Source organism: Streptopelia decaocto (genome assembly GCF_964273445.1).
Source record: "Streptopelia decaocto genome assembly, chromosome: 6".
In the NCBI taxonomy this organism is placed as follows: domain Eukaryota; kingdom Metazoa; phylum Chordata; class Aves; order Columbiformes; family Columbidae; genus Streptopelia; species Streptopelia decaocto.
This window is the reverse complement of record NC_138660.1, coordinates 46,637,024-46,650,436: the sequence shown is the minus strand read 5'-3', so window position 1 is coordinate 46,650,436 and position 13,413 is coordinate 46,637,024. Positions and strand designations below refer to the sequence as shown.

At 40.3% G+C, this 13,413-nt stretch overlaps 1 protein-coding gene across 3 annotated transcripts in view; it reads left to right on the top strand.

The window, feature by feature from the left end:
- ITGA6 (integrin subunit alpha 6) overlaps positions 1 to 13,413 on the top strand; it is a 45,893-nt gene that overhangs the window by 14,077 nt on the left and 18,403 nt on the right. For 2 of the 3 annotated variants that reach the window (XM_082056585.1, XM_082056584.1), the window contains exons 2-5: positions 7,265 to 7,392; positions 7,805 to 7,884; positions 9,658 to 9,913; positions 11,378 to 11,509. In XM_082056585.1, the coding sequence (XP_081912711.1) occupies positions 7,265 to 7,392; positions 7,805 to 7,884; positions 9,658 to 9,913; positions 11,378 to 11,509 (596 nt within the window). Of the gene's footprint in view, positions 1 to 7,264; positions 7,393 to 7,804; positions 7,885 to 9,657; positions 9,914 to 11,377; positions 11,510 to 12,699; positions 12,817 to 13,413 lie in introns of all 3 variants that reach the window. The other variant, XM_082056586.1, reaches the window with a different exon arrangement.

Sequence of the window (13,413 nt, the reverse complement as noted above, 5' to 3'; positions counted from 1 at the left end):
AACTGTATTTTGAAACACGGCTTTGAAACAGACCGTACCATTTCTTGTAAGAAAAATGCTTTCTACCAATGAAAATGAGATGTGCAAAACCGATGTCAAATCTGTACAGACTGGGCTCTGGACTATGAGGGAAAAGGGTTTATTTTTTCATGTGACTTTCAGAAAGTCAGTAAGTGGCCTTTCCAGAACAACAGGTATCTTTGTAGTTCCAGTTTTGTTTTGTAGTAGCATGCCCTGGTGCTTATGCTGCTTTTGGCTTATTTTCCTAGCTTCTGTCATAATCTGCTTCCTAAAATGAATAAATAAAATGAAAATCACAGTCCTTCAAGTGCCAAGCCTCCAGGCAACAGAGATTAATGGTGTACTTGTCCATGGCCTTGTGGTGGTAGTTAGAAAATCTAAATATGGAGTCACAGATTAGGAGAATCATCAGTCACTTGGAATAGCTGTTAATAACAGGCTGCAGTGATGGGTATCTCTTCAGAAAGTGTCACAAACAAATTCCCGGCTGACAAAGTTACTGGCTTTTGCAGGGAGAGGGATTTTTTTTTGAGCAACCCAGTCTCGTGGTTCAGCTCCCGTTCCTGTTAGCAGCCCGTGTCTATGGAGGGACAGGAGGGACAGTCTCTGTGCTCGTTAGTCCGTGGTGCTCCTGTCCTGGGACTTGTTTCTGTTGTGAGAAGCCAAATCCAGGCACAAAGCAGAGGTGGTGCCACCAGTATTTGAACATGTGGTCTGTCCTGTTATGGACATAACTTCAGTTATGTTGGAATGTTGTGAGGGTTAAGATGCTCCTATCCTCCCCTTTTCTGAAGTTTAAAAACTGTTGAGACCAAACCAGTGCAGAGGCCTGAAAACATATCTCCAGTGGAGAGCTCTCTAGACATGCACAATGAGCTTAGGGGTCTCTGCCTGGAGGTTTTAAACATTCGATAGATGACTACTGACTGTGCCTACTGTTTTGGTAGCAAAATTCTATCTAAATATGAATTAGTGGTAGTTACTCTAATTTCTTCATTTTGTTCAATCCGGGGAAAATCTTTGCAAGCAAGTTCTGGGAGCGTGAGAGGAAAAGGATACAGGAGTCTACCTGTCTGGCCAGGGATGGAAGAAGTTTTATAGCATTTAGCTTCATCATTTTCCAAATGTGCCCCCCTTGTGTATATGCAGTCTTTCTGAAAACACAATGAAGTGCAAAGTCTGCGGTGGCAGCATTGTTATGTGAGAACAGCAACGTTAAATTGGACATTTGTGCTCAATGAAGGTTACAAAATTGGTAATTACTTACACCACTGACTATTTTATTCCGCCTATATGTGGAAATGGCTAATGGTTTGTTACCCAGGAAACACTTTCAGTGATTTCTACTCCAGTCTGTTAAAGCTCAGAGCTGGCACTATTCATGTGTTGGCTGCTACTTGTAAAGTAAGGATGGCAAAGATATGGTGCCTTGTTTGGGGTAGAAGATACCATGGAAAAGGAAAGAATTTAAGGAATGAAGAAAGCTTTAGGCGATAGCAGAGTATCTGAGCTCAGTGCAGACTGTGGTATTTTTTGTATTTGTTTAAATCAAAATGTCATTTACTCAATGGAAGCCTGTTACTTTGATGAACAGGATTTGCTTTCAAAAAACATTGAAGATATTCTCCCTCCTTTGACTTGACTTCTTTTGAGTAAGTGTTTATTGCAAAACAGAACTGTAATGAATCACTGATGATTTTTCTTCTCTGAAGTGTGTTGTGAAAATTGTATGGTGTCCTTAGATAGTTCTGTACCGTGAGGAAAAGAATTTCACTGCGGAGTGAGGGAATACTTCCAGGAGCTTGAAGGTTTTATGGATTTCTTTTGATATGGTTTTCTCATCTGAACTGCAGCTTTCCTTTTGGAAGCGACCAGGGTAGTTCCATGAGCAATGCTGGCGGGAGTTCAGATAGCTGTGAGCAGAAACTCCTTCCAGTTCTCACTGTTGTTTTCATTAACTGAGAAGGAGCCACAGCCACCTACTAAAATTCTCAAGAATTACCAATGAAAGGTAGGGAAGGTTTAAAAATCTGCACCCTGCTGCTTAATACTCTGTATTATCATTTAAAATGGAAAGTTATTTCTAGTGTGTTTGGCTTTGAATTTTAATAACTCTTTTGGGGCTACTTTTGATTAAATTACAGCCTTTCTTCTTGATTGTCACCAGACTGTTCTTGCTGAGTACTGGTCAGCAGCAGCCAGTAAACTGAGGCCTGATGCCTGCCTGACTGTGGGCTTTGAGTTCCCATCTCCTCTCACTTCTTTGAGATGTGTGGGTTTGTAAAGTGTGTTTATGTCATACAGTTTTCCAAAGGTCTGGTCCAGATCTAGATCAAGTCAGTAAGATATCTTGATGCCCTTCCTGAGGTCTGAGTTGTGCTCAGCGTAACTGATGAAATGGAGTTTTTCTTGCCTCAGCTGTTCCGTTCAGGTGTAACGTAATGTTGCAGTGAGGTGGGGTGGGTGTAGCTGTGCCCCAGGGTTATGGGGGATGTTGTGCTGTGGCAGTCCCTCTCTCTTGGGGGTCTCATGCCCATCCCCGTTGCACATTTTAGCTGCAGCTCACACATGCAGGTACAGCTGGGGTCACTGGCTTCTGTGCAATGCAGCACCATCCACCTGAGCCAAAATTGCATCTCAGTGAGGTCAATTAGTTAAACTGGTGTTACATACCAGTCCTGGAGCTCTAATCCTAAAGGATTATCTCAAATTTGGCCATGAATCTGGGGTTGTAAGAGAGTAAATCTGTCCCTGGAAACCAGCAGATGCTCATAATTGGCAATGGGACCTCAGTCATTATCATGTATCTCCAAGAAGTAATTAAGATAAAGCAATAATTAATCTCATTCTGACCAATAGAGCAACGGGAGTGATTTATTTGGTTTGAAATTAGAATTTTAGTTTGAAATTGGAAAGCACATGTTTTTATTATAAGCGTTATAGTTTTGTGCCAGAGTATGAGAGAATTCTGATTTTTTTCCAGCATTGTCATGTGATAGACACTTCTGTCAATCTATAGGAATGTAATTAACTATTAGTAGAAGTTTATTTAACATCCCTGCAGTCTGATTGGCTCAGGGAAAACCTAATCAGTTTATAGTACATATTAAAGCTAGATGAATGGGGAAAATCAGGGTTCAAGTAGCATGAAGCGTCTGATTCTGTAATTTACATGAGAAATCATGATTTTTTTGTGTGTGTCTGAATTTTAGCTCATATGCTAAGCATTAGATGCTACATAATCATAGCTAAAATAATAAAAAGCTAAGGCTCCAACAGGAACTGGTGCTCAAACATGTTCAGTGTGTTCTATGGCTGAGCTTCTGTTCCCTCCATAGTAATAAGGTGAACTTGCCGTGGGATAGGCAATCAGTAAAATGTCCGCATGTCAGAGTCTCTGAGGTTTTCATCTTTGACTCTGCAGTCTTGACAGTTGGGGCATTACTTTGGTAGCCAAGTATGGATCCTGGAGCCTGACTTTGGGCATTGAGACCTGAATTGAAAGTAGTGACTGTAGCTCTCCTCCACCTTCAGGGAGAAGTCCCAGTGAATAAAATGAGTCGTACTATGATCAGAGCTGGAGAGAAATGAAGACCTTAGTTTTGTCAGTCTTTGTTTGCAGAGCAAGTTACTTGGTTTTAATCTTAGTGTTTCATCTGCGAATAAAGGAGATACCAATAGCTGGGAGAGCATCTCCTTATCCCCTTACCTCTTCCCTTTTGCAGAAAGGTTTTGCTTGCCACTGGGAAAGCTAAAACAGAACATGCATAGCTGCAGAAAAACCTAACCCATTTTTGGTGTAATGAGCTCAAACTTGATTAAAATTCTTTTATTAAAACACAGCCAAATAAGTAGCCATACAGTAATGACTGGAATGTGTCCTCAGTCTGGAAGGACTCTGCTGAGCACGTAGCACAGCTCAGCATACAAGCTGATTCATTTGGGCTGCTGCAGTCATGCTGAAATTCACACTGGTGCAGGCTCCGTGTCATACATCCTTAGTTTTGTGCACACTTTCATAAGTGAACTGATTTGGCTTCTGTAATAGAATTCTGATTTTTCAAATGTACATCTTGAACAGTAGGTATGGTGAATAGCAGCTCCGTTGATCACAAGTCACAATGTACTCGATAGGATTTTTTGTTTTGCTTGATTGACTCAGACAGAGGTTAGATGCATGTGACTTTCTTACTTACAATCCTACTACTGCTGATAATCCTTGTAACATTTATAATCCTCATCACCTTTAGTAGCCTGTGGTGCAGAACCTGGAACCTTCGGTTTAGTCTTCTCTGCTGTGGTCTTTGGGACAGATAAGTAGTGAAGAAGTACAAAGGAGTTACACCACTTCTTAACACATCTTTGGCTGCTACTTGCAAATGCTTTTCAGTAATTACCATAGTATCTACCTAACTGATCTGATCCTTGGCAAGCGCCTGTACATAGTTTGTGCTACTGTTGTACTGTGTTGTGAATAAGGACTTGCAGTGATGTGCCCAACAGGATTAAAGATTTTTGTGTTTGATGAGCCTTGAAGACTGGTGACGGGATTCCTCACAAAAGTTCTTTGAAGTCTGGAGGGTTTTAAATAAGTCTACTATGAAATACTTTGTTTACAGTGAAAAATAACATATGCAAAATTAGGAGAAAATAACTTATGCAAAATTTGGATGGCAGTTTGGGCACTGGGCAAAAGCTAAGGTCATCTGTTTCCTTTGAGATCATGTTGGATGGACACTCTTTTAAAAGAAGACTGAACAATTGCATTGTTCATCTGTTGATCTCAACAGGTGTTTGTTTGAGATGCCATTGAATATTTCGGGCATCTTATGTCAGATGTCACATCTTTCCACTTCGTTTTCTGTTGGTGATGCTGTTTATTCCCCGATGCCTCAGCAGGTCTTCCCTTCAGCTGAATTGTCATCAAGATTGTGGTCACATCATGGGGTGTTGTAAAAGGTATCATTTGGCTGGGAAGTGGATGTAGCCTGGCTATCGCACAGAAAAGAACAGGGCTGTAATTTTCCTGATCGAGCACCACTGCTCTCAGTTGTGTGCAGATGGGTGAATTAAACCAAATTAAGTATTTCAATTCCAGAAGCTTTTATTTGTGTTCATAATATTGAAACAAAATATTTCTGATCAAATTTCCTTTTAAGTGAAATTCAATACATCATTTTTACTCCCCAAGCCTTGAATGAAAATGTAGAAATAATAAAAATTTCTATATGTTAGGAAATCAGTGCCTCTACTTTCTTAAATTTATGGTTGTTAATGTTAAAAAACAAAAAACCGAGAGAGAGAAGAAATAAACCTCATCTGTCTTTCCCTGGGGGATAACAGAACTGGGAGAAAATTTATCTGTTCCCATGTTAGGAATAGCTCAGAAACAGATGCTTTGCAGAAGAATTACTCTAAGAGATTAGAGTTAAATGCACTGTTGCCAAAATTAGAAAATGAAGTTATTAATGGCCTTTCTAAAAGCGTGGTTGTTTAGATTACAAACTCTTGTGATGAGTGCTGTGTTTCTGAAAAAATCTTTGAAAAAGATGCCAGACATGTGTAGGGGGAAAAGAAGGAAACACTTTAAACCAAAACCCACCCACACTGGTTGTCCTGATTTTATATATGTATCATTCAAAAGCAAATATTTTACCTGAAGGTTTCACCATTCAGGATGTTACCTTCATGAAGGCAAGTTATGGATTGTGGGAGAATTTATTTCTATAAAAATGGTGAAAATTTGGGCTGTTTCACAGTACAGATGTAATTTTCTGTTTTTAAAAAACATGTGTTTTCTTAGAATACATCCATTTCATTTTGCATCTCACTAGTGACATTGAGTAAACATTTTTGTAATAACAAAAATTATGTTTTGATCTTAGCTGATCCAGTCTTAACTGTTAGATATGAATAAAAGTGGGTCTCGTTTTTAGTGAGAAAAGCATTCTGAGGGGCAGCAGTGTGCTTTGTCCCACTGCCACTATCAAGCATGCAGAAGAGCTTTTCTCTCAAGAGCAAAACTCTATAGCTGAAGCCTTAATGGGGGATCCGAGTTCTTCTTTGAGCCTGGTGGATACAACTGTAGTACCAGCTTTGCCCTCCTGGGCACCGTGGTGTCAGGGATCTCCTCTTTCAGATGTTTTGTAGCAGGGCCAGGAAGCACATGGAGTTTGGTTCAGCACCCCCCCGCCCCGTACCTGCTGTGTTGCACCTGTCCACGTGCTGTTCTCTTGTCCTTGTTTTTTCAGCTGAGCATGATGTTTCTTGTTTCTTCCATAAACTGTTGCATACTGGTTATTAGTTTCAGCAGCTGGAGAGGCAGCTGTTCTTTGTGTGTGTGTGATGCTTCAGAGGAAACTAGACAATGAGAGAATTTTTTGGCTGAAACCCCTTATTTTGCAAGTAGATATGTCTACTGGTGATTTTGTGATAATACTCATGGGGGGCAGTTGATATAGGAAAAAAAATTGGTTTATTCTCTTTTTAAAATAACCTTCACATTGGTTACCAGCACAGTGCCTAATGAGGGCTTGTTCAAGCGGCCTTTTTTATAGGAGAAATAAGTCCTTTGTGGGAATGGCCTGCTCTTGGTGAGAGATCTGTTGGGAGAAAAACATTTTCAGCTTCAAAATGGAGTTTCTGGCCAAAAGAGTGGAGAGGGGGAGTGCGAGTCTGCACGGAGCCTGCAACAGTTCAGCGAACACTTGGGCCAGGAGGGATCTTGCCATGCTTCTCAGGTCAGAGATATTAAGGTGCCTGTAAATTTGGCTCAACAGTGGCACAGGACTGGTGTCAAACTAGAAGAATGCCTGAAAGCACTTTTATTCACTGCTTTGGAGGCTTGGAGTCATTTTAGTAACAATACTTTTCCCACCCTTACCAACAGTAAGGCAAAAAATAGCTCACTTGACTCCCTGACAGAAGGATGGGTTTTGCGAAACTGCCAGACACTATACAAAAATTTTTATCAACTCCTTGCAGTGAACGTTGCAGCAATAATAGCAATAGTAACAATACAATTACTGGTTTGCATGTCCAATAAGTGCAGAACTATTACTGCTTTATAGCGCCGCCCCTTTTTTTTAAAGGAACAGTGTGCTGATGTAGCGTTTGATCCACCTTCAAACGTTTGCACGTCAAACCTCTAGCAACGTGGTGAAAACACTTTCTGATTATGTTGCCTTCCTTTTCCTAATACGACCTCTGCAGATCTCCTGAAGTGATTTCTGTTTCCCTGCAGGTTGTTGGTTGGAGCTCCTCGGGAAAAGGCCTTTCCATCCCAACAAGCCAACAGAACAGGAGGGCTGTACAGCTGTGACATTGCATCTTCAAACACACGCTGCACACGCGTCATATTTGATGAAGAGAGTAAGTTCTTCAGCGCTTTTGTTTTGGATTGAAACAGTTGTCTGCTTTTTCTTATTTGATGTAGTCCTTTCCAAAGGCAGCGTATCAACCAGCTGCTTCTATGGATGTATATGTAACTTGATTTACATCAGAATAAGTTGTAGCTTAATTGCTAAGATAGCACGAGATGCTTAAATCTTGGTAGATCTGGATGTTCTTATTCTTTTGTAAATTGATGTGACCTGAAGTAATACGCTACGAGTGCTTAATAAAATGGATGTTGTCAAGTGATAAAATGTACAGACGCTGCCACCTGCAGACTGTCTCATGTACTGTATGAAGTGCCTGTCCCGACAGGGGCTTCAAAAAATAAAAAGAGAGAAAACAAGTAGTTAACTGTTAATATTTGGAGCTGTATTTTGATACTTTGCAGCTGACCCGAAGATGGAAAGTAAAGAAGACCAATGGATGGGTGTAACTGTCCAAAGTCAGGGGCCAGGAGGAAATGTGGTGGTAAGTCTAAAGGACTAACTTATAAAAACATTTTGGATTGATGGTAAATGTTCTGAATGGTCTGCATTTCTACGTGTCTGTCTGAATGGTAACTTTCCTATGTTTACTCCTGTGCTTTTTTGTAAGTAAGGACTTAAATGTCTCTGGCAAAGTAAGACACTTGAGATTGTAAAAGCTTTAAATGATTTTTCTAACTGTGAGTTAGGCTTTCTTTATATTCTTTGTAGCAATCATCTAGCATGGACAATTCATTTTCAGGGTGTTCACAAATTTTTTTGTGATAAACACATTCATTCTTTTAGATACTACTAGCTACAGAAATAGGAAAGATAATGTGATAAGGTTGTAAAAGCAGCTCACTTAAACTTTAATCAGGGACTTTGGCTGGTTTACTCCTATGAATGAATGTAGCTATTGCACTGCAGTAAGACTTAGTAGTTATTCTTTATTTTATACAATACAGAAATATTATTTATTTTATACAATACAGGAGTTACAAAAGAATGCTACTTTTTCAGTGCTTTCTCAGTTAAAGAAGCCGCTCATGGTGCTGAAGGATACCAGCTACATCATAAAATGGGTGTGCAGTGAAACTTCCTCATCTAATTATATTCTTGCAGGTTAATGTCACTGCTTCCCGAACTGGAGGCAGGCAGCTTCAGGGTGTGAATCTGGAGTTATTTAAGGACATAGAGGCAGTAATAGCTTGCTTCAGTCTGCCTCAGAACCTGAAGTGGGGAATAGCAGATGGAAGAGGGTCCTGCTCATTGAATAATTTATCATTAACTAATGCTGTCTTGTATTTTCTGAGAAAGAACTTTTCTTTGTAAGTCGTAAATGGGAAATGCACTTACTAGAGGAGGTGTGGGCAGCCTGAAGGTCACTGTGCAGCAGGGCAGTGCTGCAGTGCTCTAAGCATGGAGCCTCTGGGTGTTTGCTTAATATTTAAGCCTGAGAAGAGTATGTTAGCTGAGAAACCTGGCTTGCTTGTGCTTGTCACACACCTACTGCAATCTAGTTCCCCAAAACCCACTGCTGGCAAAGGGGTTTGATTATTCCACCCATTTTTACAGTGGTTTGGTGGTTACACCACTTAACACAGTGGCTCTTCATCCTTTGTGTTAAATATTTGATTGGAATTCTGTTTCCAGGTGAACAGTCTAAAAGGTTAAGGAACAGGTTGTGCTCCATGCAGCTGCTGTGTCCCAGTGACAGTTATCCCGTATGTGGAACATGCAACATAGGAAGTGGATATCTCTCCCCTTTGCTGGAAAAGCTTTCAGCCTCTACTTTGTGGCACTTTTCTGGAAGGAGTGAGTTGTGAATAGTCTGAGGTAGATGGTGGTTGAACTACCTTCTCATGTCCTGCACAAGTGTGTAAGTCATTTAACTCTGACAGCTGCAGGGAAGCAGAGCCACTTCTTTGTTTGTGAGAGATAGCGTGGTTCTCTCCTCACCTCTTGAAAGAGGGGGGTTAAGTATCAGGGAAGGCTTCATGGCTAAAAAATCTAAATCCCACAGAGTAGAGGGACTTAGCCATTGAACCTTCCTTGGCCATGAAGCTGGTTGCTCTGACTTGTATCCATAGATGCCCAGCCTTTCCCGTATGTTGCCCATGGGGAACAGCGGGCTGTCTGTGCATTGCAACACAGATGTGTCTACAAGGTGACTTACAGCATTGCTAGTCTGAAGTATTGCTAGAGACCAACCTGCTTTGATGACTTGCATACAAACATACCGAAAGCATCACTTACTATTTCTTCTGTCTTGCAGACATGTGCACATCGCTATGAGAAAAGGCAGTATGTAAACACAGTGCAGGAAACCCGGGATATCATTGGAAGGTGCTATGTGCTGAGCCAGGATCTCACTATTAAGGATGATATGGATAATGGAGTATGGAGCTTTTGTGATGGTCGTTTAAGAGGCCATGAGAAGTTTGGTTCCTGTCAGCAAGGTGTTGCTGCTACTTTTACTAGAGACTATCATTATATTGTGTTTGGTGCTCCAGGCACTTACAATTGGAAAGGTACGACCTGGCTTCCTTCCTGCCTACCCTCCCCATTTCCTCTGAGATTACTCCCAAGGGTTGCATCCTAATGATTTTGCCCTGTTTTCACAAAATGCTCTGCTCCTGTATCAAAAATATTTTCTGAAGTTCCTTTAAGTATCTTTGAGGGAGCACTTACAAATGGATAACAGACCGTTGCACATATGTACAGCAAATTTTTCCCTTATTAGTCTTAATCTTATGGTGGAATTGAGTGCTTGCTTTTAGACTTCCAAACTGAACAAATTACTAAATTATTTTGAAGTTATTTGACCAGCCTTTTTTTCCTGCATTTGAGCAGATGTTAGATAGCTGCATTGAGATCTTTGTTTATCTTGCAGTATTCTCTGCTTTGTTCTTTATGAAGTCTGTGGAAAGTAGCGCTTCCCTGGAGGATTACAGGGAGATGGCTGAACAGAGCAGTACTACATGTGTTCATATCCATGGCCCGTGGATATCCACGTAAAATTCTATGGATAATCTGTCTCAATAAGAGCCAAGTACTCTATCATCTAGGAGATATTCCAAAACTTAAGGGAAAAACGCACCATAGATTTTGTCTGTTAGTTTCTATTGAGAAGTATCTAAATGCCCAGCGCTGTCTCTTTTGTCTTAAAGCGATTTTTCCCATTGCGCTTCATTACACCAACAGCTGTAAATACTTCCCTCTTCAGAACATCTGATCCTGGAACCATTAGTTTTTTTCCCCTTGTACACCTGTGCCTGCCATATGAACCATGCAAAATCTTTGAGTTAAGCTCTGGCACAGGGTGTACTTCAGTGAAAACTTAATCTTCCATGTATCTGTCAACAAAATCTGACCAAGCTGAAACAGCATATTGAGTTCAGACACTGTTTTACTGTAATTGCAGAGAAGCGCTATGACAGTATATCAGTCATAAGAGCACTCTTTTGTATTGTAGAAAAACACGTTTGTGCTTGCCAAAATGTTAAATATGCCTGTTGATAAAAGGGAAGCACACATTTTTTTTCAAACAATAGCTCTTTTCCCCTTATATAATGTTTTATAAATACATTGCTGGTGTTTGTCACAGCTGAACAGTAGATTTGTTGGTTTGTTTATTTTCCTGTGTACTTACCTCTCTTTTAAGAGAAGATATATGAGTTTAAGAACTGTGGGATGAGGGTGGTTTCTGACAAAGTCGGTCCCACGTTTTTGTTGAGAATTTGCTAGTATCCCGTGTTTTCCAGATCATTGCATGGCCTTTCTGTAGAGCAGAGTGAGATTCTGGCACACAGGTAGAACTTACAGATTCATTGCCTTTTGAAAACACTTTCACCCAGTGCACTATTTTTGTGTTTGTCCCATTTAAGCAGCAGTCATTGTCTCATTCATTGTAATTAATATTAGTTGGAAAGCATTTATGTTATTTTTCTCCCTTACCATTCATTAGCTTTTATTTTATCATTTCATTTCTTCAGGGGTGGTTCGTGCAGAGCAAAAGAATCAGACATTTTATGATCTGGGTATCTTTGATGATGGGCCTTACGAAGTTGGTGATGAGAGCCGCCAAGATAAGAATCTAGTTCCTGTTCCAGCTAACAGTTACTTAGGTAGGATTAAGTACATATGGTAAATCTCTTTAGGCTTCTTAACCATTCGTGATCTCAGCCTGGTGCAATGATACAAAATGGGAGCAGAAAATCCCTCATTTGTGGACCCTATAATGTGTTAACTGTTTTGGATAACTGACATCTCCCTCCACCTTTATGGGCCAGTTTTAAGTATAAGATGATGCTCTGCTGATGTACCTAGAGGAGCTGTGATGAGAACCTGCAGATGCGCAGGGGGTGATTATAATTGCTCTAATGGTAAGTACGGTGTATGGATCCTTTGGCACAAGGTCTCTGCCATGTGGTGTCAGAGGATTTATGAAAAATTGAGTTCCTGTTCAGACCACAGTGTCTTTCTCCTGGTAGGTGAGTGCAAGTTTTTATTCTTAAAGTTTTTAAAACTGCAGTGTCCTTTTCCCAGGCCTTTAAAGTACCATAATAGGACTAGTGTTTGTAATTTAAGTGTGTGTGTATGTTGTAGGAGGTGAGGCTTTTGCACTTTGTGCACACACAAAAGCCAAAATATGTCCTTAGGCCAGTGGCTGTTACTGTATCCCAGCGAGATATGTTGGTGCAGATAAAAGGCTACGTTGCATTATTGGAAAGGCCTCAAGTGTAAAGAACCTTCTGTTCTAGTGCAGATTTCTGTGGTGTATTGATCCACTGCTTTTGGCATATGCAATGAATACAATTTTGATAACTTGAAACTGGAATTTGTGTGTGTGGTAGAAAGCTGAAGAGATAGGAGGGGCATTGCTAATGTAAAAAGTAAAAGCAAGTCAAGATGATGGCCAACTTAGAGCTATGTATCTCTTATTAAAAACAGAACATAAATTTCCTTTAAATATGAGCAGTAATTACTGGGTGAATAAAAAAAGAAGTCATAAGAGCTTACATTAAAACGACAAGCTGATAGCCTTTTCTGGTGAACTAAGAATTGGTAAGGAGAGGAGTGCTGTGGAAGTGTCTCTTGCTGTGAACAGAGTAATACTGACTTTTTGCAGTTTCAGAATAAATACATTTATCTCCTAAATGTAAATGCTGCCTTTGTCACAATCAAAACCACTTCCAGGCCAGCCCGCTGTCCACTGGCATTGCTGTTCCCCGTGTTCAGGCAGGAAATAAGCATGATTATAGCTGCTTCGCTTAACTACTTTATTTTCTCTTCAATCTTTCACTCCTGTTTACAGGTCTTCTATTTTTGACAGCTGTATCTGATACTCACCCAGATCAGTTTGTGTACAAAACTTTGCCTCCTGGCACACAGGTGGACAAATCGGAGGATGTAATGATGAATAGCTACTTAGGTTTGTGGCCACTTGTGGTGGCAGCATCTGGTCAGACATAATCTCCAGACATTTGACATGATTCTCTCCCCTCCATCCCTCCCATTTCAAATACATTCCAAGTAGAAGCATGTAAAAACAGGGATTCAGATGAATAGTAGCTTGCAAAATAACCTGGCTTCAGAGAAGCTCTGATTTGTCACGCGTTTCTCCAGACCCTCTCATCCCTCCCTCAGATGGGACTCTCTGAATTTTTCTGAAACTGTCTCATTGTGAATTGCTGTAATTGAGAATTTCCATACTAGTGGTGAAGTGTTTCAAAAGGGAGACATTTACGTGCTGGCTGGTAGCTTTCTTCCTTACAACGTGTGTAACTTGCTACTTTGGCCGTCATTGGATGTGTGGGTATATGCACTATATTCTATTAACTCAGTTTTTAATGTTTTTGTTTGTTTGTTTGTTTTTTGTTTTTTGCTTTTTTTTTTAATGTATTGACTTTTATAAAGAATTCGTAAGACTAAATTTGTTTGAACATGTCCTTCAGGGCTGCATTAAATCAAAATCGCCAATTTCACCATTGCTGTGTAAGGTGATTCTCAAATACTGTATACATCACTC